At 46.0% G+C, this 27,569-nt stretch overlaps 2 protein-coding genes across 2 annotated transcripts; both read right to left on the reverse strand.

The window, feature by feature from the left end:
- Window positions 1-11,542: 11,542 nt before the first annotated feature.
- Window positions 11,543-16,443, reverse strand: LOC104482617 (lymphocyte antigen 6E-like). The gene is made up of 3 exons (XM_010124138.2): window positions 16,392-16,443; window positions 12,573-12,692; window positions 11,543-11,754 (listed from the first exon to the last, which is right to left on the reverse strand). Exons 1-3 carry the CDS (start codon window positions 16,441-16,443, stop codon window positions 11,543-11,545), a joined length of 384 nt encoding a protein of 127 aa, XP_010122440.1.
- A 4,832-nt stretch (window positions 16,444-21,275) lies between these two features.
- Window positions 21,276-27,357, reverse strand: LOC104482611 (lymphocyte antigen 6E). Its single transcript, XM_010124127.2, has 3 exons — window positions 27,170-27,357; window positions 22,903-23,022; window positions 21,276-21,892 (listed from the first exon to the last, which is right to left on the reverse strand). The coding sequence occupies exons 1-3, from the start codon at window positions 27,219-27,221 to the stop codon at window positions 21,684-21,686; spliced, it is 381 nt and encodes a 126-aa protein (XP_010122429.1). The 5' UTR covers window positions 27,222-27,357; the 3' UTR covers window positions 21,276-21,683.
- Between the last annotated feature and the right edge of the window lie 212 nt (window positions 27,358-27,569).

Here is a 27,569-nt window from a genome sequence, read left to right on the forward strand (position 1 = left end):
AGAACTTCCTTCATGCGTGGATCCCCTGCATGCAAGACCCCCTAAATGCACAAGCCCCATGCGTGCACGACACCCCTTCCTCAGGGCAGGTTGGCCGGGGCTCTGAGCAACCTGATGTGGTTGGAGATGTCCCTGCTCCTTGCAGGGGGGTTGGACTAGATGACCTTTAAAGGTCCCTTCCAACCCAAACCATCCTAAGATTCTATGTACAAGCCCTCTGCATGCATAGTCCTCATGCAAGACCCAAGCACATAGAGAACCAACTTCCCTAGCTGTTCACCAGAACCCAAACAGAATTTGATATATATAGGTTTGGGAAGCTTGAAGGAACGAGGGCTCAGCAGCCAGGGTGGCACAGGACAGCCTGGGCTGCTTGGCAGGATGGGTCTTCAGAGAGTAGGACAGTCCACCAGAAGGTTTGTTGGAGTGGCCCAGGTTCAGTAAGTCCCTCAGAAATAGCTAAATCCTCTAGGAAACAAGCTGCAAGGAGGGCACTGGGGGAGGAACCCTGTGAAGCTGGCTGTTAAGGAAGCCTGGGAATGCGGGATGTGGCTGGTCAGCCTGCAAGAAACAGGCAGGTTTGACAAACTGTATGCCACAGCTGGGTTTAGTTCTGCAGAATCAGCATTTCCAGGCAAATACATCTGTCAGAAGAAATTCCAGCTCCTGTCTTGTCAGAGTGCATTCGGAGTCCTCTACTCGGAAAACAAATCCATGTGTGGATTCCCTACTTCCCTTCTCTCTCTTATGGCTCGTTATTATTTGTCACTGCCAGTTATTCTAGCCGGATCTGACTGCAAGCGGCGTGTTTATGTGGTCTAATGTTTTCCACTGGAACGGGCTGCTGGGACTGTTTCATTCTCTGGTTTAGAAATCAAATACTAAAAAAAAAAATGGGAAGTGTCAATTTTCCGGTAGCCTGAGCAACTGTAATTCAGATACACTCACAAGACCCCTGTCACATGTAGACCGAGTTCAGGTTGTGCCTGTAAGAGTCAATCTGGCTTTTTGTGGCCTACGTGTGGGTAATCTCACAGCTTTGAGGTGCAGCATGTGAGGTTTAATTTCTGGGTATCAGGAAGGCACAGCATATTTCTTCAGTTCTCTGGTTGCTTTGATGTCTTGTATGCTCCCCTCAACCCCACGAGAAGTGTACAAGGGCCTACAGCTTTCTGGTTTTCTCTCACGCACAAATTTCACATTATCAGATCTACCGTTTCCTGGAGAGGACCTGTCTGCTGCTAGGAAGGAAGAGAGAAGACCTAAGAGTCACATGGGGGCATAACTCACCATGGGATCTGGAGTAATCCCAATACTTCTGAAATGGCTGGGCGGGGACAGCGTTAATTACCGGATGCTGCAAATGGAAGAGGTGGACAGGGTGACTGAAGGCCAATTCCCTGTGGTGGAAGATGTGCCAGGTAAGGACGCCCTTCTGAAAGCTTGCTGGTCCAACCTCCCTCACAAAGGCTACGGTGTGGAACAGAAGACTGCAAAGCTCAACACAGTGACTCCGATGACAAGGCTTTACGTTCTAGACCAACGTGCAGCGAAAGACAGCACTGAATGCTCCAGCCTCTTCTTGCAAGTTTGGGGGTTGTTGAAGGGCCTCATTGAACCATTGACTTCATACTGTGAATGCAAGGCAAAAAAAAATGTCTCTTCACAAGAAAAGAGAGGCAAGAAAGGCAGCAGGAGTAAAGTCCAGCAACAGGAATGTGGTCTCTGCTGGGGAAAGGTGGACACGGGTACAAAAACATGCTCCAGGGAAAAGCAGATAAGGAGGCAGGTGGATTATAAAGCAAACTCGTGCTAAATACTCCAAGGTTTGCTTGCGTGATGGGGAGGAATGGCTAGTTTTAAAAACACAAGATGAAGAGTATGGCAACATGGACAGTGGGATAGGGTGCACCCTCAGCAAGTTCACCGACAACATGAAGCTGTGTGGTGCCGTCGACACTCTGGAGGGAAGGGATCCCATCCAGAGGGACCTGGACAGGCTGGAGAGGTGGTAGGCCAGTGCAAATCTCATTAAGTTCAACCAGGCCAAGTGCAAGGTCCTGCACGAGGGTTGGGGCAATCCCAGGCACAAATACACGCTGGGCAGAGAATGGATTGAGAGCAGCCCTGAGGAGAAGGACTTCGGGGTGATGGTGGAGGAGAAGCTCAACATGAGCCAGCAATGTGCTCTTGCAGCCCAGAAACCAACGGCATCCTGGGCTGCATCAAGAGGAGTGTGGCCAGCAGGTCAAGGGAGGTGATTCTGCCCCTCTACTCTGCCCTGGTGAGACCCCACCTGGAGTACTGTGTCCAGTTCTGGAGCCCCCAACAGCAGAAGGACATTGACCTGTTGGAGTGAGTCCAGAGGAGGCCACGAGGATGATGAGAGGGCTGGAGCACCTTTCCTGTGAGGACAGGCTGAGAGAGCTGGGGCTGTTCAGCCTGGAGAAGAGGAGGCTCTGGGGAGAGCTCCAGTACCTAAAGGGGGCCTACAGGAAAGATGAGGAGAAACTTTTCAGCAGGGCCTGTTGTAATAGGACTAGGGGTAATGGTTTTAAAATAGAGGGAGGTAGATTCAGACTGGACATAAGGAAAAAATTTTTTACACTGAGGGTGGTGGAGCACTGGCAGCAGGTTGCCCAGAAAGGCAGTGGATGCCCCATCCCAGGAAACGTTCAAGGCCAGGTTGGATGGGGCTCTGAGCAACCTGATCTGGTTGGAGATGTCCCTGCTCCTTACGGAGGCATTGGACTAGATGACCTTTGAAGGTCCCTTCCAACCCTAACGATTCTATGATTCTATGAGTATGGTGGCTCCCTTCATGGGTCAAGGGAGCAGGATTAGCAGAGATGGGTGCAACAATTAAAACTGGAATTACTAGATCTGCAAGGCTTCTGTGCTGAACTGGCACTTTAGGAGTTTGAGCTCGAAATGTGGGCCCGCTAAAAGCTTGTTCAGCTTCTGTGGAGCCAGGTGGCATGCAAAGAGTTTATTTCACTGCTATGTTTCTGTTTCAGGGCTTGGGTGAGGCTTCCTGAGCCTGGCCAGGACTCTACACGTGAGTCTCTGTGAGGCACCTAAACCCCAGCTGAATTTGCAAATGAGGTGTTTCCCCAGGAAGGAAAGCTCCCAGAGGAGCAGAGTTGGTTTGTGGAGCAAACCCGCTAAAACCACCTTGCATAGATGCCACAGGAATGGGACAAAGTCCTTTCTTTCCAATAGTTACATCATCCTCTGGAGATGAGACTTGTTCAGACTTCTCTTCTGAGCTCCAGGGCCTGCTCCAGTATTAGACGTTAATCAGCGATTAGATGAGGTGGAGTGTCAATGTGTCAGACCAGAGGACTGTGAGGACTTGATCTGTTCTCTAGCCTGAAAGAGCAGGAGCCCGGGTTCTCCATCCTTGCTGCAGAGTACATTTCCTCTCAGACAGACAAGTCTTTTTGCCCAGAGCAGTCTGCTGCAAGGTAGTCATGGCATAAAGGCCCTCAATGCCCCAGGTGCTGGCATAGCCTTCTACACTGCTAAGAGTTCTGGAGCCGTGATGTACCATCCCTGAGACTCCTACTCAAACCATCCTGCTCCACCTGCCTGAATGAGAGGGCTGACTTCATATGTCATCATCCCACCCCTGGATGTTTCTCCTCCTGAAGTCCCTTCTGGTTGCTCTGGATCAGAGTTGTCCAGAAGACCTTCAGGAACATTCTTGGATCATCCAAGGATGCTCCAGACACAAGTTTTTCATGGGCAAACCAAGACATAGGTGCTTCTTTGAGCAGTGCCAAATAGCTCACTGTTCTCCATCATCCTGGTAGGCCACTCTCTGCTGCAGCCTCTGAGGACAGACCTGAGATAGCTCTCAGTTAGCTACTGAGGTTGCTGAAAATGTGGGTGCATAACTGGGTACATCTTTGGGCTGCATGATTTACAGGAAGAGGGCCCTGATCTGCCCACCAAAACCACAACCTGCTGTCACAGTCAGGCTGTCAGATTTATGAACTTTCATTTCTCGTTGATGTCAACATTTCCGTTCCCCTTCTCTTCTGGAGCTGTTAAGGTGAAGGTCATTTGCTGGCTGGCGCATGCTCAGTCGGTACTGGAGAAATAAATATTCTCACACTTTCTCTTTCCAGAGTCTGCATGAATCACCTTCTAGGCTTCTGACAGGAAAACAATTCTGAGGCTTTAAGCAAGGGTCGTTAGTCAGGGAAAAAAGTTAAACTCTGATCGCTGCTGTGAGCAATCCAGGCTGCTGGAAGTGTGCTGGAAGATATGTCCATGTCTGGAGCGACCAGGCTCCCTCTGAAGAAAGGTTGCTCCAGCATCATAAACTGACTCCTCTACAAATCGGCTCATGTTGTCATGCCCTGAGTGCCTCCATGGGCCTTAATTGCCCTGACCAGTCTTACCAGGGACCTCTTTTCAGACTCTCCCCTTGGGTCCAGGAGCCCCATTTAGGCTCAAGCCTGAGCCTTTTGTCCTTGCCAGGACTATGCTGTAAGTGTGCCTATCTCCAGCCATCTCCTGGATGGACCTTGGACTCCTGCTGTGGGCAGTTTGTTTCCAGCTCTGCTTCTGGCCTCATGATGGCCACTGGCCTCAGGTTGTGAACTTGTCTCCAACCCTATCTGCCGGATGGCCCTTGACCTATGTAGTAGGTATACCTGTCTCCAGTCCCATCTCCATCTCCTGGGTGAACTTTGGACCCATGTTGTAGCCTTTTCTCTAGTCCTGGCCTCTTTTGGACCATTTATGAGGTTCTGCAGCAGCTTGCAAAGATTCCTGTGCCTGGGGGCATCTCCTCTCCCACCTCATCACCTGGTTGTTTTGGGGAGGGAAAAGACTTTTAAGGTCCTTCACCGTCCTTTCCACAAAAAAAAAAAAGTGCCTCTCTGTAAACAAGGAATTCACCAGCCTCCAGAGAGGCTGCACAAACCGTGCTGAAGCTGTAGGGAAGGTGCTGGGCTTGTGGAGATTTGTAGAATAAATGTTAAGTTTGGTATGAAAGACATAGGAGAGGGAATGTGCAAGTGTGTGAAAGCACTTAGAAGAAACAGCAGAGCAAGGGTTAAAAGGAAAGGCCTGTGTTAACTGCAGTAGAGCACCCTGTGTCTGACTTCATTCAGATGAAGAAAAGGAACAAACCGACCGTAGATAAGAGCCTTCAGAGGATAAAGAACAGGGCGGGAGTGATAAAACGCCCACATAAAGAAAACAAAAGGACCAGGAGATCCAGGAATTTCACCTAAGAGGGGCAAAATGAAAGCAAAGGGAGCCAAACCCCCATCCTCTCTCTAAAGGCTGTAAAACGCAAGTCCAAAATGAGTTTGGTGTGCTCTGCCAAGAACCCGAGAGGCACGATGAGCACTGCACCGCTGTCATCTTTTGGCTACCTGTGGCACAGAAGTGACGCTGGCCAGATCATCTGAGCACACACATGTTGGTGCCTGTGAGACAGTGGTCAAATTAAATCTGTAAGGATAAGTGGGAGAGGGCAAAATCAACTTTGTTAGAGATTCTGTATCACAAAATTGCTTTCTTCTCCCAGAAGATCTTGCAGTTAGTTTTATTACACTAATTTCCTGTAGACTGCAGAAGGGAGTTACTTGTTCCCAGGAGCAGTGCCTGCACGTTATCTAATTGCTGATTAAGATCTCATGCTGGAGCAGGCCCTGGAGCTGGAGGCAGATCCCAGGTGAGCTGTTGAGAGCACTGGGCACAGAGCCAGCGCCTCTTTCCTGGGCCTTGGGGACCAAGGAAGATTGAACCCTTGTCACCCCCCATGTGTGATGACAATGCTTTGTAGATTTTCCTAGGTGAGAAATAATCTGAAAGAGGACAAAATCATATGTTATTCTTATTACGCAGAGCTGTCTCTTCACTCACTGCCTTAGCACTACTGTTGCTTTTAGTGTTGACTGACATCCTGGGAACCCTGGAGGTATTCCAGAGGCTGAACATCCTTTGGAGTAAAGTTCCTACATGGTGTCAGTGGAAGAGTATCTTTGGGTCTCCTTTGCTGCTAGACATTGCTTAAATATTTGGCTTTAAGCAACCTGATCTAATGGAAGATGACCCTGCCCATGGCAGTGGGCTTGGAACTAGATGATCTTTAAGGTCCCTTCCAGCCCAAACCATTCTTTGATTCTATGATAAAGCAAAGTCAAGCCTGAAGACCACAATTCTGCCCTAGTGGAGGAAACCAGCTCCTGCAATGTGTACGTGGGAATGAAAGAAAGGACACAGAGAGAATCAGGAGAGACAACCGAGTTCATTCTCCAGCCCCAGTGGAGACACCGACATGCTAAGGACGGTATTTTTCTATCATGCTTTGATGCATCTTGGTAATGATGCTCAAGCTGCTGATGCTGGAGGCAGTTCTCTAGTTCTCCACTGTACGTTAGATGCTAGGATCCTTTCTGATCCTATCTAAAAGCTCCTTTGCTGCTGTGTGAACCCTAAAGCAAAAAGCGGGGAGAATGGAGCAGCCTGGGCCTTCCCTTTGGAGAAGAGGCTGGAAGGATGTCATCCCATCACACACCAGTTTACAGTTCCTAGTGCAACACGTAAGACTTTTCAATGGATTGCAGAGTTTCAACAAGGCTGCCTTCTTTTTCATAATTCTTTTCTCTAAGTTTGACACATGTTAGACTTGTGATCTGTTTTAACACCCACCACGACTTCTTCTTCTGCCAGATTGCTCAAGGGAGATTTCCTCATCCTGTATTTGTGCAGATGACGGGTCCATACTAACTGTAGAGCTTTGTGCTTGTCCTTCTTTCTGGTTTTGGCTGGGGTGGAGCTAATTTGCTTCCTAGTAGCTGCTGTATTTTGGATTTAGAATGGGATTTTGTATGTGAGGAATGTTGGTAATACACAGATGTTGTTAGTTATTGCTAAGAGATCAAGGACATTTTTCAGCTTCCCAGGTTTTGCTCATGTGGAGGTGCAAGAAGCTGGGAGGGGTACAGTTGACCCAAACTGGCCAAAGGAAGTATTCCGTAACACAGATGTCATGCTCAGTATGTAAGTGAGGGAGTGGCTAGTGGGCAGCTCTCTCTCTTTCTTGATTGTTCCAAAATTGCTTTGGTTCTGTTCCATGATCACTGCTCAGGACAGGCTGTATCGGTCATCAGGTCACTGGGCAGTGAGAAATTGTGCATTGTTTATTTTGTATATTCTGTTACCATTATAATTTATTATTATCATTATTAATATGTTTATTATTATTATCTCTTCCTTTGCTGTCCCAGTAAACTGTTTTTATCTCAACTCACAAGTTTTTCTTTCTTTCTGATTCTTCCCCCCATCCGACCTGGGAGGGAGCAGTGAGCGAGTGGCTGCATGGTGCTTAGTTGCCGACTGGGGTTAAGCCACAACACCTTCCTAATTTACATCCTCTTTCACAGACTATGGCTTAAATTTATCAGAGTCACCCAGAAATTTCCCATTTGAAAAATCTCTCAGTTTGTCACATGCAAGCTCGATGAATTTATTCTCTAAACCATCATTCAAACCGGTAATTAAAACATCGCATCACACCCGAGCCAAGGCAAGCCACAGAGGACCCTGTTTAATAGATCATTACAGTTTGACAGCAAACTGTTGACAGTTATTTGCTCATTATTTTAGCTAGACTGTGTTTTCTTAGTTTTGCTTATGAGACTGTCATGTGACAAAAGCTTTATTAACACTGAGCTGTGTGACAGGTACCACTTCTCCCCTAACTACAGATTTTGCCATCTTGTCACAGGTGGGAATAACACCCATCTATCACGAGCTCTTGCTGTTCATCCCCATGTCCTTAATAGCCCCTACACCATTGCAAATTGTTTGATGATTTATTTCTGAGGGTTTTTTTTCCCAATCCCTCTGTGCCTGGATGCCAGTTAGTTTGGCTGATATCGCTCACCGATGTGCATATTCATACTGAAAACACCACATTTTATTTGCTTAGACCTGTGCCCTGCTTCGTTTTAATAATTCTTGCCTTTAATGTGTTAGTTGGCTAATCCGCGTTAATCTCATTAACATCTGCGGCAGCAAAATGGCTCTGTCACTCTCGTGTTAGACATGGTGAGTGTCTCCACACCTGTCTTCCTTTTTACTCCTCAGGTACTGCAGGCTGGAAGCAAAACCACATCTCCTGACATCTCTAAGCATGCAACTCAAAGTTGTTGTGAGCTTGCAAAACAAATTCTACGCTGAAGTGTCACCTCCAAGCATCACCTGGGTGTCTTCTCCCAGGAAGCACAGCTATGCCTGGAGAGCACCATCAACCAAACATCACACTGCAGCTTCATTTGAAAAGGCAAATGTGACTGGTGCTTCCCTTGGAGGAAGAGAAGACTTGTCTGTCTGTACTTAGACTGCTAGGCCATAGGAACTCTGGTCTTCCTCCAGCCCCTGCATCTTCCTCCAGCCCAGGGAAGGCAGTGTGGAAAGGCAGCTGTGATCTCGTTATTAGCCAGACCAACATGTACTCCATTTCTCACCCCCAAACAAGAAGGAAAGTTTTAAGTGTCCCCCCTCCTTCTTCATTTCTTTGAAAGACTTTCGGTGATTTCCTACTCAGAGCATCAGGTCTGACAAAGTCCATTCATAAATCATAGAACCATAGAGTCATGGAATGATAGAATGGTTTGGGTTGGAAGGGACCTTTAAAGGTCATCCAGTCCAACCTTCCTGCAAGGAGATCAGGTTGCTCAGAGCCCCATCCAACCTGCCCTTCAATATTTGCAGGGATGCGGCATCCATCACCTCTCTGGGCAGCCTGTGCCAGTGTTCCACCACCCTCATTGTGAAAGATTTCTGCCTTATATCTAGTCTAAAACTGCCTCCTTCTATTTTAAAATCATTACCCTTTGTCCTACAGGAGAGACCCTTGTCTCTCTGGATGGCATCCCTTCCCTCCAGTGTGTTGACCACACCACACAGCTTGGTGTCATCGGTGAACTTGCTGAGGGTGCACTCTATCCCACTGTCCATGTCGCCGACAAAGATATTAAACAGGGCTGGTCCCAACACGGACCCCTGAGGAACGCCACTCGTCACTGATCTCCACTTGGACATTGAGCCATTGACCACAACTCTTTGAGTGTTGGCATCCAGAAATTTCAAGAAAGAAACCCCTCTGTCCATTTTATGTTGTTGGAGGCAACATCCATCTGGGTGCTATCAGCAGGCGGCACTTAAACTGGTGTGGTGAAATGGAGGGGAAGAGCTAGGAAGACAATAAGTGCCTGCAAGGGCACATGATGCATGCAGAAATCTGCCAGCAGGAGAAAGTCCGTGTAAGCAGAATCAAGCAACTTTTTTTTTTAGAAAAAAATGTCCAATTACTGGGGATCTCCATGTCAAAGGTTACAAAAGGGAGTTCTTACTAGCGGCCGCTGGACTCAGCTGGCCTTTGAGTGGACCACCTCTCCCTACAGACCCTACAGCAACTCCCACTCTGCTGCTCTAAAAAAAGATGAGGTTTGCTGTCCCTCCTTCACTCTGCCCATCCTGGATCCCCGCAGGCCATGAGCCTCGGTGGACTTGTCTCAACCCTTGACTCTTTCCTTCCCCACCAGCTGGTCTCACCCACCAGGTCATTGCCTTCTCACGTCCCGTGAAACTAGTTGAGATATAAATTGCTCCTTCTGCTTCCCCTTTCCTGTGCCAACTTGCCTGGCGGTAAAGACAGTAGTGGCTTTGGCCTGGAGCCCAACTTTCTTGGGGTCTTTGGAAAGCACGCCATGTATTGCAAGGAAGAAGGGTCTTCCTTCTCTGCGGGGTATTCATGGAGCATGTGCTCATAGCATCAGGATGGAGCATGACCACCACAGCCCCTGCCAGTGTTACGAGCCTCTGCCCTTAGTAGCTGGACATCTCTTCCTTCCTTTTTGCGGTTGTCTTTGGTGAGAGAAAATTAACAGTGTGTTCTGCTGGCAAGTTCACATTTCTCCGTCTTGACAGCTGTCTTCCCTGGGCACGGCTCACCCGTTATGCTTAGATCAACAGGCATCAGAGTCTTCTTGCCCCTGCCCAGCACTGTGGTGTCACCTCCTTCATTTGCTCTGTTTCCCTCCTGTCCGTTAAACAAAATGTTTAAAACGAGGCACCAGGCTTCAGAGTTCACCGTACAAAAGGTGCGATTGATGGGGCATCTTTGGCTGATGGTCCTCTGGGGAAACCAGTTGCTTTGTAATCCAGGCAGCGTGAAACATCTCAAAAATGTGCATCCTTCCACATGTGCAACCAAAGCACGGCAGACTTCCAAGGCAATGCTTCAGATAAACCAAGGATCTCATTTAGCCATCAAATACAACATCTCATCAAAAAAAAAAACAACCAAAACAACTCCTTTAATTGTTTGGATGAACTCCGATTTCCCCCAGAACACAGCTGAGCTAGTGATGCTGCCAACTCTTTCTTTTTTTTTTGTTTTTCTTGTTTTCCAGAAAAGTGAGCTTGCAGCAGGGGCTGTGACCAAGAAGCTCTGGGCTGTTTGCGTTAGTGTCTGGCTGCCTGCCCTTCTTCTTCTCTGTAGACACCACCAGGCCTCCTACAGAGCTTTTCTGTCTCCCTTCAGCTGCAGCTCTTGCAGGGAGAGGAGGGAGCGGAGACCCTGGCATGCAAAACCAAACAAAGCCCAACACAATCAATTGTTTCTACGCCAGGAACATGGTTTTGTAGAAACCATCTCACAGCCTCTAAATGACTGGGGTTGGCAACAGCTGTGAGGTTGGTTTGGCCCTGGAAAAAAAATCTGAAAAAGAAGAAAAAAAAAAAGAGGGAAATAGATACGGGAACATCGTTCTTTCCAGATGGACCAGTTCCATGAGGAGGCAGCGTGCAGGCAAGTTCCAGTGCAGTGCTTGCCATGCTGCCTCCCACCTTCCCTTCTCCATCCCATCTCCCCACAGGTACCCTGCTGCTGTCTTTCCTCTCTCAGCCATGTTTGCTCCTCTCTGCCTTTTCCCCAAGCTCAGCCAAGAGCTGGGCGATAAAGGATGCTCTCTTCAAAATGTGATACCCCTATGAGAGCAAAAAGCCAGAGGAGCCGGAAATTGTGCCCCACTGAGGCTGGAGAAATGTTCAAAATACTGCCAAAAATAAGCTTTATGTCTACTTATTTGATGTGTGATAACCAACTTCCTGTGAACAGAAGATACTGAACATCCCCTCATAGCTATTGAGCTATTACCTGTGTTTCAGGCAGAGTGGGTTGTTACTCCTCACAGTGCTTTGAAAGTCAAAGAGACAAAAATATGTCTTCGAGAGTCTCTTCGGAGCTGTAGCGATCTGAAGCCTGAAGATGTCAAGAGGGCTGTCTTTTATGTGTTTTCTTAGGTGACATGAATGTCTGGGGGTACTTAGGATTCAAGTAGGCTTGGGAAATCAATGGGAGTTCAGCACCTGACTTACTCAGACTCTCTTCAAAATCCCAGGGGAAGCTGAGCCACAAAGCTCGACGCTTTGAGAGCAGTAATTATCCCAGAGCAAGACACTTTTATTTCAGCCAACAATGCCATCACAGGGAGCTTTTCCTAACCCATCACAGTCCACATGCAAAGATGTAAGTGATACTGGCTAGGACACCCAGGAACATCACTCCGTAGCCACTCTGCTTGCTGCTGACTCCATTCACGTTGCATAATGGTTTCTCACAGCAGGAAACTCTCTGATAGGTTTGGTTTTGCTGCTGGCTTGTCTCTGGACACGTTGGAGAACACATCTTAGAGATGACATATTTAGGCTTGTTAGGCTCTAATGCGGGGGGGGGAGGGAAGAAAGAGTAGAATATAAGAGTCATTGTTAAAATTTTTCCATGACTAAATTTACATTGGTGTATAAAACAAGGCCAGGCACTTGTCCCCAAGGCAAATATGTCTTCTGCTCAGGACTAGCAACATTCTGGCCACGTCCACATGGCTGCAACATAATGCTCATCTTCTCTGGGCTCCACGTTTCATCCCTCCCAAAAGTGAAATTAGCATGTGGGGGTGGCTTTCGGTTCAAGCTGCCTGAAGTGATGCTCAGGCTGGATCGCTGCCCACCTGGACAATTTTCCTAGAGCATAAAGCTGAGGGGGATGTATTGTATGACCTGAGATTTGGTCTGAGAGTACTTGGAAGTGTTTGAGTGTGCAGAGCCCCAGGGACAAAGCTCAGGGATTGTGCATGGTAGAGGAAGTCAGCCGTGGTGCAGTTTTGGCCAAACACTTTTGAAAACAACCCTGGGAATGGCCTTTGCCATAGCAAGAGCTAGCTGGAGTGGTCAGAAGAAAGCTGAGGGGACCTAACCGTGAAGCAGTGCACACAGCCCCAGGATTGAGCCCACTCTCTGCTGCTGCTATGTGTATCTTCAGCATTTCCCCAACTCCTGCTACCTGCTGACAATATTAAGTATGGACACTGCAGTGGCCGCAATATCCAGTAACAAGGTTGGTGTTTCCTACCAGTTGGTGTTTCCTACCAGTTGGTGACTGGGCGCTATAATTTCCGTATGTGGCCATGACTGGGATGAAAGCCCATTCCTGGGACTGCTCTTGTATGGCACAAACAAGGTGCTGTTCAGAAACATACTTGTTCCAACGTTGTCACGGACAGTCACACAGTATTTGTCTTCCTTTGCGCACATGGAAATGGTCAAACAGTTCTTGTTGGACTCCTGTTCTTGGCACACGTAGCACATAAATGGGTAAGCTAAGGGAAAAAAAAAAAAGAAAAAGAAAAAGCATATTACATGGTTTAGGAACCACAATACCTATAATCTAGATATCTCCATTTTCCTAGTTATAGCCTGATGAATGCCTGTGTGTGAATGACCAGTGACTTTCTTTATCCCCTGACCCGTGGCAGCAATGTTGAATCCCTCTCTGTCTCATATGTCCGAGACTGTGAAGCGTTATCGATCTGTTTGCAATCTCTGGCAGCGGTAGATGTGAGTGGAATTCAAGGATTTGGAGTCTTTTATGATGGAGATTATTGCTGAGCAATAGCTTTTCTGCCCTGAGAGCTCTGCCACGTGAATTGCCAATTACTGCTCAGTTGCTTCTCCTGCTCAAGCCTAAGCAGAGCTTGCCAAGGAGGGCTTGAGGATGCCTGGGAGCATTTTGAGGAGGTGGACAATGCCCAGTGTCCTAATTCTCTTTCATCTAGCTCGGAGAGTACTGTCACATATCCTTTCTTGTGGTTGAATGCCATTAACTGAACTGACCTAACCTCAGTCCTAGGAAGTCTGGCAAGAGTAGTCACATGCTCTGTTGAACTTCTGCATACTACTGTAAGATAGAGAATAAATTAGAAGTCTTAACCAAAAAAAAGTATGGTTTAACTGGTAAACACAGATTTGGTGGGATAATTCGTACATCTACAATACAGATATAGAAGATGACTGGCAGGAAGGGCAGTCAGTGATGAGGTGTCTTGTCTTTCAAGAATGTGCCGCTTCGCCCTGAAATCCAGAACGTGGTAGGTAGACTTCTGGAATGTCTCCAGAAAGTAGTGATAAAAAGGAAGAAGAGCAAAACCACAGTCTGGATGCAAAACCACACCAAAGCATCTGCAGAACTCTCCCCAGCTAGGCAAATTAATTTATTTATAAGTTTTGTGGTGGTGGTTGGGTTCTGAGCAGAGTATGTGTGTTTGTATGTAGGAGGCGATGAGTTACTTTGAAAACACGGATATTTTTGGAAAGGGAAGCAAACATAACGCCGAATTCTTACTAAGTTCCTGGTAAGTCCAGGGAGAGTCTGTCAGTATGGCAAGGGCAGAAAGAAACTTGAGGACACGTTGTTGTGAGTGCAGCTTTGCCCGATAAGAGATTGGCAGCAAGAAAGTGGAAGGGCAACCTAGGTCAGAAAGTCCATTAAATGAGAAGTTCCTGATGCAAGGAAGAGAAAGGAAGGGATGGGAAGGGAAGGAAAAAGTTATCAGCCATTGATGCTGAGAGGGCCATAACACTGTGTAGCTTTTTTGCTTTGCTCATCACTAAAAAATGTTGAATCTTTGTGTACAGGGTAAAGGAGATGCAATAAGGTTTTACCAAAATTTTTGCCACAATCTTGAATGACATCATTATGAGGAAGCCCAGAAAACATAAGGTAGTGAAAATGCAACAGGATGGGTGCAAAGCCAGACATGAAAATCCACTCACAGGGTAGTTCTCAATGGTAACTGGTCAAACCACTGGGAGCAATGCAACTCGTAAGGTTCTCCAGAGCTCTTCTGTGGGTTCAGGTCTATATACAGTATCATCACTAGTGGCGGTAGGGATGGGATAGAGGATGCATATCACGTTTTCAGATGATGTAAAGGACAAAATAGCTGAAAACATACTATGAGTAGAGTTATAAGTTATTTTGACAGATGGATGTAATAAAATAACGAAAAAAAATCTATGGCTATCAATAAAGAGAAATATATTAAATAAAGATAAAAATTAGCCACTTAAATGTAGAATGAGGAACAACTGGTTGAGTTATAATTAAGGGCTCCAGTGCAAACAGCAGGAGTCAACAGTGTCACACTACAGCGATGAAAACAAGCGTCAGCCAAGGGAGCACAGGCAGCAATGTCATGTGCAAGATACGCAAAGTGGCCTTTCCACTCTGGCAAGGCCTTGGCTGGAACACCAATTACCAAATCTCTATGCGGCACTTCAAAAACTATGCGAAACATTTGGAGAGAGACCAGAGGAGAGGGAGGAGGAATGTCAGATACCTTGAAACTATGAGCTCTTAGGGAAGTTAGAAGCATTTAGTTTGTTTAATAAAAGCGAGAAAATGCTGAGGAAAGACACAGTAACCTTCTTAATGCAAGCAAGAAGAAGCTGCAAAGAAGAAAGTAATAAACTATTCTACAGATAATAAATAAACTATTCTACAGATCCTATGATGAAAACACAGAAGTGTACAAAAAGAGATGCTACGAGATATTAAGACTAACCTTCTAAAGAGATGAGGGTGTGAGGAATTCCAGGCTCTAGAATCTTCTTTGTTGAAAATTTTCAAGGACACATTGGATGAACATCTGCTGGGTTTGGTCCAACATTAGAGCGGAGAAAAGGATCATGACCTTTTAAGATTTTTTATGGATGTAATATATATATAACAGCGAGTTTATGGAAGCAAATGGCAACAGACCTTCTTTAGTGGACTTTGAGATCAACAGTTTTGATCAAAAGTTGCTTATTGGGATCTTTAATGGGACCCTAGATATATGAGAAAGATCAAATAATGGTTGTCTCCAAGATTTCCTTTGTCCCTGTATTAGGCTAGAAAGTTGTGATCTCTTACTCTTGAATATGAAAGCCTTGAGATTAGAATTACTAGCTTTCTCCAGTCTAGACGGGGCTACAGAAGGATGCTGTATGAAAGACAGTCCTTAAGTCCATTTGGAAGCTGATGCCAATGTAAGATGTTGTCAGCCTACTACAGCAACAAGGTAACCCACCATGAACGTGTGCTACCAGCGTCTTGGATCTCTAGTAGCTTTCCACTTCATCATGGGTAACATGAGGACGTTGCCTTTGATGACTATTCCTCTGTCCATGTCGTTTCACTGTGTTCAGGAATTATGGGCACAAAATCCTTTTATTTTTTTTTTAGAATTGAATACCCCTTTTCCCACCCTAAAACTAGTTGAAGCTTCTGATCTTCCAGGCATGCTGCAAGAACCATCTGTCCAAAAAAAAAAATGTAGGAGTGAGGGGCTGATACATCAGAGAGCAAGAACTAATTAGATGTTTCTTTCTCAACCTCTGCTAGATATGTATCATAGTTTCTGGGAAACCATCAGGCGTGGGGGGAAATATTGGCAATCTGGTCATTATTCCTACGTGCAAGTAGAGATGTAGCAACACATGTATGTGTCCCAGAAGAAGGACACACATTCAGAGTGTGTCAAACTTTCATTTGGGAGAAGGATGCCTTTAGCATTACATATGCACAGAAAAACTTCTTCACCTCTGCCTCCTATTTAATCTACAAAAATTCTCACTGGTGCATTTCCTAGGGAGCAAGACACACGGCAAACCACGTGGCTCGTTACAGTGGAGGAAGCAGCAGTACAGAAAAGTCTGTTAAAAACTCAAAAATTATATGGATAAAAAATATGGTTTGTTATGCTTTCCGGCACTTCCACCTTGCATCATTTGGGAAGATCCCATAGATTCAGCGCCGTACAGCGCTCTATCAGTAATGGAAAGAAGAATTAGTTTATCAGGCTGTTATTTCTTCAGCAAACTGCTAACCTACGCGTGAAAGGAGTTGATGATAGCATGGCTGCAGCGTTGCAATACTGCAAAGTTGGTTACAACCCTCTAAATTTTTGCCACACAAAAAGTTTTCACCGTCTTCTCTGTAAGCATTATCTTAACTAGTAGCAGCGTTAGAGGCTCACCTTGCTCCACACACAGGACAGCAGCCAACAAGGTGACAAGAGTAGTCTTCATCTCCACCAGATCCTCTCCGCTGAACTGGGAAGATGCTTGGAGGACAGGTTATATACCTTTTGAAACTGCAGCAGTTTTACAGGTTCCAGATAGCTCACGGGTGGACATGAAATCAACCCAAGGGTGTGTAATGTGGATGTGGGAGTTGTCCATGCTGGAAACCATGGAACAGGCTGGCACCTTGGGGAAAAGTCCTTTTAGCAACGTATTTCTTGCCCTTCCGGTCATATCAGTGATGGCAAATGAGAAACTGCTCATCTCTCCTCTAAGTTTCCTCCTCTCCTTCCTCCAGTTTTTCCTTCCAGCAGAACTGGAAGCTGCACTGATGAAATAGTGGAGCCTGGAGGCATGGAGAGACAGTCCTAGCAGTACATTTTTCTAATCCCTTTGGAGAATTATCACCTGATGTACCAGGGTTCATATCATTCATTTTCTTTAATTATTCCACAATACTAGAAGCTCAGACTCTCAACTGCCCTGTGCTGGTTTACCTCCAATAAAATCAATGTATTTTACACTACATGAAATTAGATAATTGTTAGTTACACATAAGATTTTCCTCAAATTTTTATGTCAGTCTTCCTTTTTTCATCAATTTTCCATTATCTGTAGTTGATCCCTCTGCTTGCTCCTCTCTTGGTTGTAGTTCTCAAATACCTTATACGCTTTTTGTTTAATGAAGTTTTGCTTCTATTTCAGGGATCCTTACGATGTCTATTTTTCTTCTTGCCCACCAGTTTCTCGAAATCAGACCTCCGGTTACAATATCACAAACTGGCATCCTGGAGTTGCTGCCTTACTTTGAAAAAAAGCCATCTCTTGAACTGTCTCTTTTTCAACCTCAATCAATCTTCAATCTTAAATCAATCCATTTTCTTCTGTGTTGCTTTCCTCTGAAATTCTTAAAATCTGTTTCTGATGTTCTTGGAAATAGCCCTTAATATGAGATGCATCTTTTAAGAGCTTGAGTTGCCATCTCAACGAAGCTTCTTCCAAAGTGAGATTAGATCTGGACAGCAGGTAGCAGAATATGCAAAATAAAAAAAAAATTGCCAAACCCCACTTTTGCTGGTGGTTATGGAATAATTTAACAGGCAGTTCCCTAGAAGTAGCCATCAGTAGGGTATTTTTGTTTGTTTCTAAGATGAATCATTCCAACACGGGATGACTTCCTAATCCATATGAGTTTCTGATACTTTTTCAAGGCCCTCCTTGTCTGCCTCTAGAAAGACATCATCAGGTGGCGAAATCCAGAGTTGTTCGAGCCCCGTGTCAAAATAGACATTCCCGCTCTTGGTTTTGCAGATTTGTGAGGTCAGCAGAAGACACACTAGTGATGATCAAGTTGAGCCTTCTGCTTTGCAGAGGGCAACTCGGTTTACTGCCCAAGTGTGTTATAAACAAGTTGTTCTTCATAATTAGTGGGTGTGTCTTCTGGCTGGTATTTTGCAATGAGGGTCAAAAGAAGCAACCATTTCTTCCTTTTTTTTGGTCCTATTAATTATCCCATAGACTTCTGTTATGTATATTCCTCTTTCGTTCCTCCATGTATGAAAGAATGCTTTAATTATTGCCATATTCCCCCTTACGTTGACTTTGCCGACATCTATTTGTTCCAACATGAACCTTCATGCAATAGGATGTTGGCTGAGGGTAAGTCAACTTTGAAAGAGCGATGAGGCTAAAACATTCCCAGCGCTGCCAAGAAATGTGTACTCAGGAGAGATATTTGAGTAGGAAACAAGCTCTTCCATGTCAAACAGTTATCTGGGAGCTATCCCCAGGACATTAGTGTCTCCTTTAGTACCTAGGCACACTGTAATGCTGGAACATGCTGTCTTCCCGGTGTCTGGAGAGCAGTAATTTTGCAGCACAGTGACTGGGTCGCAGCAATTACGTCTTTCTCAAGAAGGCAGATTACAAAACTCAAAAGGAGTCAGAGGCAACACTTAAGTAGCCAGTATGGGGAGGATGTCTCCCACTGCCCAGTATCACAGCCTTCAGCCTGGAGGAGGGCCTGGGGCAGGCAAGCTGAGGACACCAGCTTGTTCTCTTGAGGAAGACTGGAAAAAATGCAAGGAAGCTGAGTCACCTCTGTAGAGTAATCTCATCGCTACCCATTCAGGAAAACTGAAATGCTCCTCAAAATGGAGCCATGAGTTGGCTATATGACAAGAAAGCAGCAGATAATTTTGTCACTTTCCATGGCTTTCAGAAGCTTTTAAGACCCAGTGAAGACCTTGCTTTGGTCTTTTGCATCCATCTTGTCTCTTGCCTTGTAATTGATCCACTGAGTGTTAATCGGATCTGGGCAAATAAGTAGAGACAAAGGGAAGAAATTTAATGGTGTGGTGAGAAAGACAGCCAAATTATTTAAGGAGAGTATAAGGCAGCATTGGTCCTTCAGAATCAGTGATGATAGAGCCCTGAGTGAGGGAAAAGAAGGGCCAAAGTTAAATCACCTCCTCCAGGTGCCTAATTTAGGCAGGGCAAGGCTCCCTTAGCTGATTCAGGTCCTGGTGCAGTGACTCAGAGCACCAAAACCAGAGCTCTTATTTAATCCATGCAGAGAGAGCCAGCTACCTCCCAGGAGCAATCCCAGCTATTTGAGTGAGACACATATCTTCTTCCTGAGAGCTCTCCAGGCATCCCAGGTATCTCTGCAGGGCAGCTCGCCACTCTCATCCAAGGAGCATGCAACCATGGGAGTCAATAAATAAGAAACCATGGGCGGAGGGATGTGAAATTAGGCAGCATCATCTGCGTGGGAGATGTTACATCAGGATTTCTCAGGAAGGCTAGCAGAGAGGATTCTCCTCTTACACAACACCCGTTGCCAAGGGAGGGCTCACTGACGGAGCTTTCATGGTGTTAAGATGTCCCAGCCCTCCAAGCAATTGCTGCTGCTCCCTCCTTTAGATAAAGACTCTTTTATGTAACTTGAGATGTGGTCGGTCTTTGGCCCACATGCATGGATTGTGTTGCTGGGCAGGAGGGAATGCAAAACCTATGGGGTCACGGAGAAACCAGGCAGGCTGGAGACTATGGATGAAGCTGCTTCCTTAGGGACAGGACTTCTGGCTTCCCAGTGCTGTTCATAACTTCTTCGTGCAACAGCCATAAGCAGACCAGGAAACCCACAACAGAAGAAGCAGGGTCTACTACTAGCCTTCACCCTCTTTGCCCACACATTTTTATACCTTTGTTCATATGCCAGCTTTCCTCCCAACTCAAACCAACAGCACCTGTGAAGTTCATGTAGCAGAAGACATGACCTTATTTTAAACTTGGCTGCCAAGAACAAGTCTATATTCACAAGCTCAGCAGGACAAGACCTGTGGCAGTACTAGCCCCAGCTTGACCTTGGCCTGTGCCAACCAGCATTGTCTCTAAGAAATCATAAACCTGTGGATAGCAAAGGCTAGGGACTACTTCCAGTAGTTCATTTTCACCACCTTATCATCTGGGTGTGGGGCCACCCAAGGCCACAGAACAGTTCTTGGCTCCTTTGAGACATTCAAATGCGTGTGCCACTTGAATATCTCTAAATCTGGCAGGAGGGGAAGAAAGGTGAAGAGAGCAGATTGGACAAAAGAATGGAGACAGTTCAGCTGTGGGATAGCAGTGCAATAGAAACTGAGGGGACAATGGAGAATCTCATGGCTAAAGACAAAGTATCCTTGGGCAACCTTGCATTTGCACCAAGGAGAAAAAAAAATCAGCTGAGGCTCTAGCAAGAAAATAGAGGTTGAAGGTAAAGCCCAGACCAAGACTGGATGAAGAAGCCAACAAGAAAGGCTGGGAGAGAAAACAGCCAGGGAGTGCATAGCTGGGGATTGGATGTTGATGGGAGGAAGGGTGGACAAGAAGGTTTGGGAGCAGATTGGGGTGAACTGGAACCATGAGTCCACTTTTCCTTTGCAAACCTGTTATAAAGATCTGGCTGTTTCTGAGTGTTGTTATTTCTCTGCTCTTGACAAATACCTGGCAGAGTGAGCAAAGCATGGAGCGGCTCTCCCAGTGCAATGAGTCTACGGAGAGAAAACCAGCTGGGTGAGCTGTGCCCAACTAATTATCCAGGGAGATCTTTGTTGGGGTAATCCTGGTGGAGAGCGTCAGCTCAGGAGAAAGCATTCCAGCCTCCTGTGACTCACTTCGGAAGGGTTTGAGTGAGCAAATTTCTCATTCCTAGCTAAGATTATCCGCAAGGAAGGTCAGTTCAGGGGAATGAGTTCCTTCAATTTTAACCTCGATAGGAAACTTGACTAGCAAATATAAAAGATTTATTTTCAAAATTAATATTTTGTTATAGACGATGCTGAAATTTCTGGACGCCAGCAGACACAGTAGAAACTGTCTGTCTTTTCCAGTGATTTTCCCTTAAGCACCATGCAAGATACTTTTCTCCCCTTTCAAAATTATCCGTAGTGCTTATAAAGCCATTTCCACTGGAAGATCTTAAATTAGTTTAAAGAAAACTTAATGCTCAAGATCTCTTCGCGTCGAGTCCTGCCTTGTCCCTTCTGTTTGCCTGCTGGAGGTCTCCTTCCTTTCAGCCAGCTGACCCAGAAGAGAAATTGAAAGCAAGTTAAATGAAATACAGTTTACTCTGAAATGAAGTCACAAAATGACACTTCTGCCAATGCAGGAAAAAAAAAAAAACAAGACAAACTAAAACCTGGTGAGAGGCTTCCTGACGTGAATGCAAAGCAATTGCAATACATTTCAGCATTATTTCAATTTGACTCGCAGTCTGAACGGCTCCGCTTTTGTTGCTGCTAACATGGATGCATCCCGCCGCTCTGCCCCGTGGACCATACCACACAGTCACACAACAGAATAAAACAACACTTTATTGTGCTCAGCTTCTGTTTTACAGCTGTAATATTAAAGGCTTCCTCAGAGCAAACTGATACGGGGCAGAAAATGGTATAAAGGGGAGAATGGCAGAGGAGAATACCAGGGACAAAATTAAGGGGAAAAAAAAATATATAGAGTTATAAAGACCAATAGTAGGAGAGATGGTGACTATATGGTGCCCTTCTGCATGTGAAGAGCTCCACATCATGCCTTTCTCTTCCAAAAAAAAAAACATTTTGAGGTAGAGCTGTGCTCTTATGCGTTGTCATGAGAGCATGGAAAGAGTAAAAATATTTGCTGATGGCACATGACCTCCCAAGTAGGAGAAACAGGGCAGCAGTCACGCTGCACAGACGAAAGTTTGATCCCTCCCAGCTCCTTTAAAAACCCAACCGGAGGATGCAGGCTAGACTGGCCAAGACACCCAGAGCTATCATGGCGGAACTGGTTTTCACACTGCTGGCACCACTGATGTTGCACAAGGAGGTCTCGCAGCAGCTGGTAGCAACACCGGCTATGCCTATATTCAGGTCAATTGTTGGGCAAAATGCAGCACATTTCTTGGTAATACGCTGGTTACGGTCGTTGCCTGAAGTGGGAGGGAGAGAAAATAGGAAGAAAAGTCAAAGTTTTTATTTTGCATGTTTGTTACAGACTTCAACGATAGACTGGCTGTGCAATATCCAGTGGGGAACACATTGTTCTCCACTTAATGCTGCTGGTTTTCCCTTGGGCTTCATCACACTTTGTGTATATGTGGCCTGTGGAGACCATCTCCAGGCCCTGCGACTCCTCTGCTGTTTTCAGGGCTCACTGAGTGCACCCTAGGGCAAGAATTTAAATATCTAATGCATTTGTACAGTGGAAGATGGAGAAGAGAAGGCTGTGGGGAGAACTTGATTGCAGCCTTTCAATACCTAAAGGGGGTCTATAAGAAAGATGGGGAGAAACTTTTTAGCAGGGCCTGTTGTGATAGGACAAGATGTAATGGTTTTAAACTACAAGGAAGTAGATTTAGACTAGATATAAGGAAGAAATTTTCACACTGAGGGTGGTGGACACACTAGAACAGGTTGCCCAGAGAGGTGCTGGATGCTCCATCCCTGGAAACATTCCAGGCCAGGTTGGATGAGGCTCTGAGTAACCTGATCTGGTTGGAAATGTCCCTGCTCCTTGCAGGGTGGTTGGACTGGATGACCTTTAAAGGTCACTTCCAACCCTAACGATTATGTCATTCTATGAAGATTGCAAGATGTCATCATCACCATGCCTTGGGATTGCTCCTTCCACAGTACCTGGCCCTTTCTAATTCCACCACCTCATGAGCACATATTTGAGCTTAGAGATGAGATAAGGGGTTTGTGCAGAGAAATCCTCTCTCTTCTAGTGTCTCCCTTTCCTGACTGTGTTTAATCAGCATTGCAGTATTGTTACAAAGTTTTGCAACCGAGATGGGCCATGCTGAGTTCCCACCTGCTCTCTGTGTGCTGTGATCCTCATCAATTCTTCCACCACAGCCCATGGTGGGACAAGGCTCTGCAGTCAGCCTAAGCTGAACCCTGTCTTGTCATCAGAGCCTTAGAAAAGCCTCACACTTACCGAGTCCGCTGGTAGAATAGGTTGTGAGACAGTACTTCTCATGGTCAGAGCATTTGGTCGTACCAAGACAATGTATATTGGAAGATGCATCTTTGCATGAGAAACATGTCAAGGAGAAAGCTGCAAAAGAAGCACACAACAACTGTCAGTGACCTCTAGAAATACATGTAGGAGCACAAAACTGGTGGCGTTGGTCCAGATGGAGGATCTGTCAAGCCCAGCAGTCACAGGCAGACAGCCTCCTCGGTGTGCGAATCTTGGCCCCAGCGACTCTCCTGGACCCAAAGTACTTTAAGTTCAGATTCCTGACACTGATGTGGTTTGCTCATTTAGTAACCCTCAAGGGATCTTCCTTCTGGATGCTTACTTGAGTTTCCCTTGAATCATTGTGTTTTTGGGAAGAGCTCCCCAGTCTACTACCACTTGCAGCATGAAGCTCTTGTGATTTCTTTCCAGCTTGACTCCTCCCAGCCCCGTATGCTGGCCACTAGTTCTTGTATGGAAGGAGACTGACTGATTCCTGTCCACACTCTTTCACGTCCTCCTCAAGTCACCTGAAGAGTCCTGGCCTGCACATCCTTTCTCAGAGCACACAGACCAACAGTAAATTATTTTTAAAATCTTTTTTGCATACAAAAAGGAAGAAGAACACCTGAGAGTAACCTACCGGCCATACTAGGCATGAATATTTTGCTGCGTGCCCCCATAAAGTTTCTCAAATGAGGGACAAGTGACCTAGATCTGCTTCTCAGTGTTTGCTGGGAAGATGGGTGCTTGAATTTGGTTGGTTCATTTTCAGAGCTCTCCTGTGTCAGGAGGCAATCTTGGACCTGTAGAAGACATGGCTCAGCAAACCACCCCCTTGGCTGCTGCAGGCTCCTTTTTACAGCTGTTTGTGGGTGATGACTGCCTAACACTGCAAAATGGGTGCGTCTATAACACTGTGCATCTGCGAAGCACTGTACTAACATGACTTAATAAAACTAATATGGTTTTAGGGTAAGGGGTAATGGTTTTAAAATGGAAGGAGTTAGATTCAGACTGGACATAAGGAAAAAAAAAATTATGATGAGGGTGGTGAAACACTGGAACAGATTGCCCAGAGAGGTGGTGGATGCCCCATTCCTGGAAACATTCCAGGCCAGGTTGGCCGGGGCTGTGAGCAACCTGATGTGGTTGGAGATGTCCCTGCTCCTTGCAGGGGGTTGGACTGGGTAGGCTTTAAAGGTCCCTTCCAACCCAAACTGTTCTATGATTCTATGATTCTATGAATGAACAAAAATAGCTTTCACTCAGGTAAGCTAAAGCAGTCATTTGTAGCAGAGAGATCCTTGGGGAAGGTTTTTTTGCATGATAAGGGGAATTTCCCACTCATCTGTTTATCTGGAGCAAACACTCCTGCAGTAATGTCACCCACTGGGGATTAGGCTCATTCTTCTCGTTTCCAGGCTTTCCCTATCTATAGCCAGTTAATACCCGTCTTATTTTTGTACCAGCACTATCCTTTTCCTTCCTTGCTCTTCATCTTCCTCACTCTTCTTCTCCTTTGCCCAAGTTTCTTTGCCCTTGTTAGTGCCTTTGCCAGCAATGTCGCAACCTCACTGCTGCCCTTGTTTGACCTTAGACAAGCTCATCTGACCTAAACAAGCCCTCTGCTCCCTATGGTCCTACTAGCCCAGACTTGACCCCAGCTCAAACCGTAACCCCAGATGACCAGAGTCACTGTATTTCATAGGAAGTCACAGAAATGCCTTTTAGGGCTCTATTTCTCCTTCTCGGTGCCTGTGGAAACTATCTTCTCCCCTCACTCCAGCTGACAGCCCCTTCTTCTTTCCCATGGCCACTCAACATTGACCTTCACTTTCCTCTTGTGGTCCATGGCCCTCACAGTTCCTACTCTCCCTCTCTTGTCTCTCACTGAAGAGCAGCTAGCGGAGGACACAGAGGCTGGGCAACTGGGCTTGCAGCGACCCTGATCCCATCTCCCTCTGTTCCTGTGCTCAACACCCTTATGATTTCAAAAGCCTCAAACCTGGCACCCAGCTCGCTCTCTTTCGATACCAAGACTATTACAATTTGCTTCCTACCTTGGTCATGGTCATTTCCATCTCCAGACCCTCTTGGCTGTCCTGCCTGTCTCTTGCATTCAGTATTCTCGTGACATTGCAGGCTACTTTTTTTTTTTTCAAATCTGAGACCCTCCTGTAGACCATCTGCACTCAAAGTGGTGTGGCTTCATTCTCCTTCCTTGTGCAAACACAGGCACATTTCTGCTCCACCCCACTGGGAACCACCCTTACCTCCCAGAATAGCCGTGCACTAGAGCAGAGTTCCCAAACTGGGTTTTCCAGACATGTAACCCATTTTATTCCTTAATTAACATAGCTTCTTTAATCCAGCACATTCTAAGAAAAAGTTCCTGAATCTATGGAGGAAACAGTGGAGCTTGTTACGTACCCAAGTCCTGTTTCATCCCAACCTTCCAAAGGTGCTAATTTAAGTGTACAGTTGCCCTGGGACCCATCTAGCCAGAGGAGGGGGCAAGCACCTTCAGGGGTGACTTTGCCAACCTCTCTCTGTGCTCAGGAGGTTTCTCCCACTCATATTTACTGTAGAGGACTCTTGGAGGCACAGGATGGTCCTAATTGAGTGGCTCAGTTAAGACCCTGAAGTCAGGTGGGATAATTTGGATCCCCTGTCCTGGTAAGTACAACAATTGCTTATATAATATCGAAAAACACTTCTGATTTTATTGCGTCTATTGAGATATCTATTGCAACAAGGGCTGAGTGGAGAAGGGAACAATATTTCTCTAGACGTGTGCCCCGCTCAGAATGCAAACCTGGGGTTAAACCAGGCTGCCTTTGGAGGTCTCCAATCTACACCCAGCAGGACCTCTGCTCTAACTGGAAAAGAACATTCCTCAAGGAAGATTTCCACGTGAATAATTTTAGCCGCCCAGAGAAACAACTTACATGTGTAAAGCAGGTGCAAGTGCTGGTGGATGCAGGATTTACACTGTTAAATTCAGTCGGGATGAATTGGAAGAGCAGCCAGCCTTCTGGTTGGACTGCACACCGACATGGTGCTGCGTATGTGTTAACTTTCACTGACTTCTTTGGTAAGTTTATTGTCTCATTATGTGATCTTTTTTTTTAAAAAATGTGATTACAGCTGATAAGCTGCAGGAAGTGAACCTTTTATTGCTCTCGACTTTCTCACACATTTTTTTTTTTTATTGAGCACAATGATTTACACTTGACCAATTTAAAGCCTCTGAAGTAAGAATATTTACAGCCGCAAATTAAGTGTAGCCTAAATGCTCTGATAGACTGGGCCTGGAATGGCCAGTAATTTGCAGGTAAAGCCCTACAGGAGACCCTGAGAAAGATTCAGTTTGCAGTAAAGCAAAAGCCCCTCAAGTTAAGGAAATCGACTATTTCCCTGGAATAATCAGAGGGATATTCAGGGCTGCACCCTCTTCTCCTTGCCTGACCCACTGCCCTGCCCTGGGCAAACAGGGCATCTTCCAGAGGCACAGGCAGCAGTCCTTGCCAGAGCCCAGCCAGGCAGAATTAAAGTGCGTGTTACAGAATCATAGAACGGTTTGGGTTGGAAGGGACCTTTAAAAGTCCACCCCCCCCCCGCAAGGAGCAGGGACACTGCATCTTTCCCAAAAGAAACATGCGCTAGTTATCAGAGTGAGAATAAGACTCTACATCTCCATCCCAGACCTGGGATCGACATCGGCAAAGTTGCACCTCAAAGCTTCAGGCCGCAAGAAAGGGATGAGAGCCAGAAATGTATATTCTTATGGCATGACCATCACTACCAAATTAGGCAATTATGGTCTGTAATTGCAACTAATGAACAAGCAAGTGAAAAAAAAATCAGACTGTAGTTAGTTATATGCCAAATTTGCAGTTTTATTGCATGTGTTCAGCTCTGTATATCCCTCAACTAACCCCCCCCCCCCATTTTCATGGAGCTTCCTACACCGAGCCACTCCAACGGCTGGGCTGGGAGTGCACAAGCCACGTGAAGTGGGTACCTCATCCCCCATTTCAGCTCCTCAGCATCCTTCCAACTCCTGGTGGGGACGTGTCCTCTGGTTTCTTATCCTGAGGACAGGAATATTCTCCAGAGCCTAATGGTCCTTCAGCTTTACCATCCGTGCTGCAAAATCCCCTTATCATCCTGCAAGATCAAAGACATGCCCCAGTTCGGAGGGGGTCTCGCTGCTGCAAAGCAATCCTTGGAGACTCACCGCTCTCGGCGCACAGGGCTACGACGAGCACGACGAGAAGAGGAGTCTTCATCCTTTATAGGTCTCACAGCCTCCAAAACGAGCCAGACTCACCCAGGGCAGGTTTTATACCTCTGCAATGTTTGCTTTGGTGCTAGGAAAATAACTATAGGATTGCTGTGTCAGGTGGTGGGTAATTGAGAGGAACGTGTCAGCACTTGTATGTGGAAGTATGCTTGTTGGAAATCTAAATAGGCGTATTTTCTCCTCCCAAACTTCTTTTCCTAGTTGTTTCACAATGCAGCTTGTTCATCCAGTGTTAAGTGCGCAACAGTTTCTAATTCTGGATACGTGGAGGAAAAGAAAAACAAAACCAAAACAGCATCCACGTGAGTAGAGGAATGTTCTCCTTTCTGGATCA

This window comes from Chlamydotis macqueenii, chromosome 2, assembly GCF_036417535.1.
Source record: "Chlamydotis macqueenii isolate bChlMac1 chromosome 2, bChlMac1.mat, whole genome shotgun sequence".
Taxonomy (NCBI): Eukaryota; Metazoa; Chordata; class Aves; order Otidiformes; family Otididae; genus Chlamydotis; species Chlamydotis macqueenii.

What these genes read in the sequence shown, in the direction of transcription:
- LOC104482617 (XM_010124138.2), bottom strand. Translation starts at nt 16,443, where the DNA reads ATGAAGACTACTCTTGTCACCTTGTTGGCTGCTGTCCTGTGTGTGGAG. An exon ending in TGTCCTGTGTGTGGAGCAAG is followed by an intron (nt 12,693 to 16,391) that starts GTGAGCCTCTAA and finishes TTTTTCCCTTAG; the next exon opens with CTTACCCATTTATGTGCTAC. An exon ending in CCGTGACAACGTTGGAACAA is followed by an intron (nt 11,755 to 12,572) that starts GTATGTTTCTGA and finishes CCCCCGCATTAG; the next exon opens with AGCCTAACAAGCCTAAATAT.
- LOC104482611 (XM_010124127.2), bottom strand. Translation starts at nt 27,221, where the DNA reads ATGAAGACTCCTCTTCTCGTCGTGCTCGTCGTAGCCCTGTGCGCCGAG. An exon ending in AGCCCTGTGCGCCGAGAGCG is followed by an intron (nt 23,023 to 27,169) that starts GTGAGTCTCCAA and finishes CTTCTTTTGCAG; the next exon opens with CTTTCTCCTTGACATGTTTC. An exon ending in CTATTCTACCAGCGGACTCG is followed by an intron (nt 21,893 to 22,902) that starts GTAAGTGTGAGG and finishes CTCCCACTTCAG; the next exon opens with GCAACGACCGTAACCAGCGT.